Raw genomic sequence first — 2,500 nt, 5'->3', positions numbered from 1 at the left:
TCATGTTCAAAATCCTTCTTTCTCAGCTACTTATCTTCTTCACATAGAGATTTTTTTTTCTGGGGCAAGGTTCAAGGGTAACATCCTGTGATATATAGCCTTCCATCTAACTAAATGTCAATCACTATAAAACAAAAAATTCCATACAGTAAATTTTCTATAACACACTCTGTGAACTTTTTCCCCAATACACACTCACCCCTGCTGAGTGAACCATGCACTTGGGGATGCCAGTTGTTCCAGATGAGAACATGATGAACTGTGGGTGGTGGAAAGATAGCTGCTCAAACTCTACGGCTTCACCTGTGTCCCACTCGGCCAGGAAGTCGTCAAGGAAAATACTGCAGGAGTAGAATTTAATTTGTAGTTATCTTGGCAGTATACAGCATGGTAATTCCTGAGTTTGAAGTTAGTGTCAAGACTGTTTTAAAACTGATGGCATCTAGATGATTTTAAATATGAAGCAGTTAAGGAAGGTACTGCAAGAATAAGCTTAAACTTGATGGAATTAGAATTATTTTGAGTTCAATTTTGTTTGGGGAAATAATGGAAGTATAATTCTTAGTCTTAAATGACAAAGAAACGTACCACGAGAATACTGAAAAATCTGAATGCATCTAAGGATATTGTGCAACAATATTGATGAACCTGAAATCTGAAGGTGAAAAATCTAGGCTGGTAATTTCAAATATAAAGTTGGCCATGAATATATAGAATGGATAACTTTAATCGTGAAGCTCTTTAGGAATATACTGAAAGAACACTATATATTTGAAATCATTAACACTATATACATGACATATAAAAGATCAGATGAATAATTGATACTTCTCGTATGACTTCTCTTTTTACTATAACTTCCAGTAGACAATTATACCTGATATATCTAAACCACAGAGGAGCACACATTTTCAAAGTGAGCAACCAATGGTACTGCCAATACAAAGTGTGAAACCTACATGAAATTACTGTCTTTTTATCTAAACATCAATTTCAATCAATCCTTTACCTCATTTAATCTGTATCATTTTCCTCTTCTTTCCTTGAAACATAAACAAATACCTAATATATGTTCAAAGAACATAAACAAATACATAAAGTAAGAGAGAGAGAGAGAGAGAGAGAGAGAGAGAGAGAGAGAGAGAGAGAGAGAGAGAGAGAGAGAGAGAGAGAGAGAGAGAGAGAGAGAGAGAGAGAGAGAGAGAGAGAATTTAATCTGTATCAATTTTCACTTCTTTCCTTCAAAAGTCCTCATACCTATTAGGGATGTCGGAAATGTCAATGTCCTGTTTCTTATGCACGAATGGCACAATGACAACCTTCTTCAAGTGCTTCAGACCTGCAACAACTTTCTTGACCTTGGCAGTGTGATCGTGGATCTTCCCATTGTAGACAACTGCTTCCACCGTGAAAAGGACACTTGGTTCGATCTGTGTAAACCTTTCCAACACGCCCTGGGGGGAGAGGGAGATGCAAACTTGGTGAGACACTGGGGGATTGGAGAGGGAAAGATATGGAAGAAGAGAAAAGGGAGGAAGTGGTGAGAGACAGATAGGAAAAGAGGGAGGATGAAGAGGAGGATAAGATAGGGGGAGATAGAGAGAAAAAACGAAAGAAAAAGTTTAATGCCTTTGGTTACAATAAATATTCTTTGCTGTTTATCTATTTTGCTGTGTGGAAGGAATGGCCGGGGTTACCATCCACTGCTGACATGGGATTTATTTGGGGGTCAGAAAGATTGCTAGATGAGAATGCTACGACTGTACTACACAGCACACAAAAGCAGCAATGAAGACAAGGAAGAGAAATCAATAAAAAGAGAGACCTGAAAAAAAAACTCTTATACTTACTGTAACCCCAAAGTCAGGTGAGGTTGAACTCCAAGTTGCGCCAATGGCAGCGGTGCCTAACATGGACTCAACAGTCTGGGGGCAGTTGGGCATGTAACCAACGACGCGATCGCTGCACTTTACACCACACCCTTTCAGCGCCCTGGCATACATGCCAACGCGCTTGTGTAATTGCTGGTATGTGATGGTAGTAATGCCAGGCTGACCCTCACCTTGAAACACAAAATGCCATATTTCAACACAAAAAGAGAGAGCCTACACAAACAGATCATGTCTTGTACAATCAAGAGCACATACTTATTAAAAAATTATGAAAAAAATGCTTACACAATATCTTTGGTGTGTAACCTTCTTGCTGTATCTTTACAAAATCATCTCTAATGTTATAAAGCTGAAGAAAAAGAGCCTTTTACATCATAAACCACTGACCTAAAGCCACCTTCATAAAAAGGGTAAATCCTATCTTCCCATATTTTTTTGTGAATTTTAGTTCCCTACCAAAACTTAGTTTAAAAATCTAATTGCAATTTTCTCTGTTCCAGATTTCTTTATGAATGAATATACACCCCATTGATAGAATAACAATGTTGCATATTTTCCTGTCATATCATTATAATCTATACTGAAAAAGACAATAGATTTATTTCTAC

General features: G+C 37.6%; 1 protein-coding gene across 1 annotated transcript in view; it reads right to left on the bottom strand.

The window, feature by feature from the left end:
* The window catches only part of LOC113815215 (acetoacetyl-CoA synthetase), an 18,271-nt gene that overhangs the window by 8,353 nt on the left and 7,418 nt on the right, over positions 1-2,500 (bottom strand). The window contains exons 3-5 of the mRNA XM_027367281.2: positions 1,851-2,062; positions 1,258-1,454; positions 200-341 (exon numbers count right to left, since the gene is read on the bottom strand). Of these exons, the coding sequence (XP_027223082.1) occupies positions 200-341; positions 1,258-1,454; positions 1,851-2,062 (551 nt within the window). The remainder of the gene's footprint in view (positions 1-199; positions 342-1,257; positions 1,455-1,850; positions 2,063-2,500) is intronic.

This window comes from Penaeus vannamei, chromosome 38 (assembly GCF_042767895.1).
Source record: "Penaeus vannamei isolate JL-2024 chromosome 38, ASM4276789v1, whole genome shotgun sequence".
NCBI lineage: Eukaryota > Metazoa > Arthropoda > Malacostraca > Decapoda > Penaeidae > Penaeus > Penaeus vannamei.
Note: the sequence above shows the minus strand (reverse complement) of the source record. Positions and strands in the feature narration are given on the sequence as shown.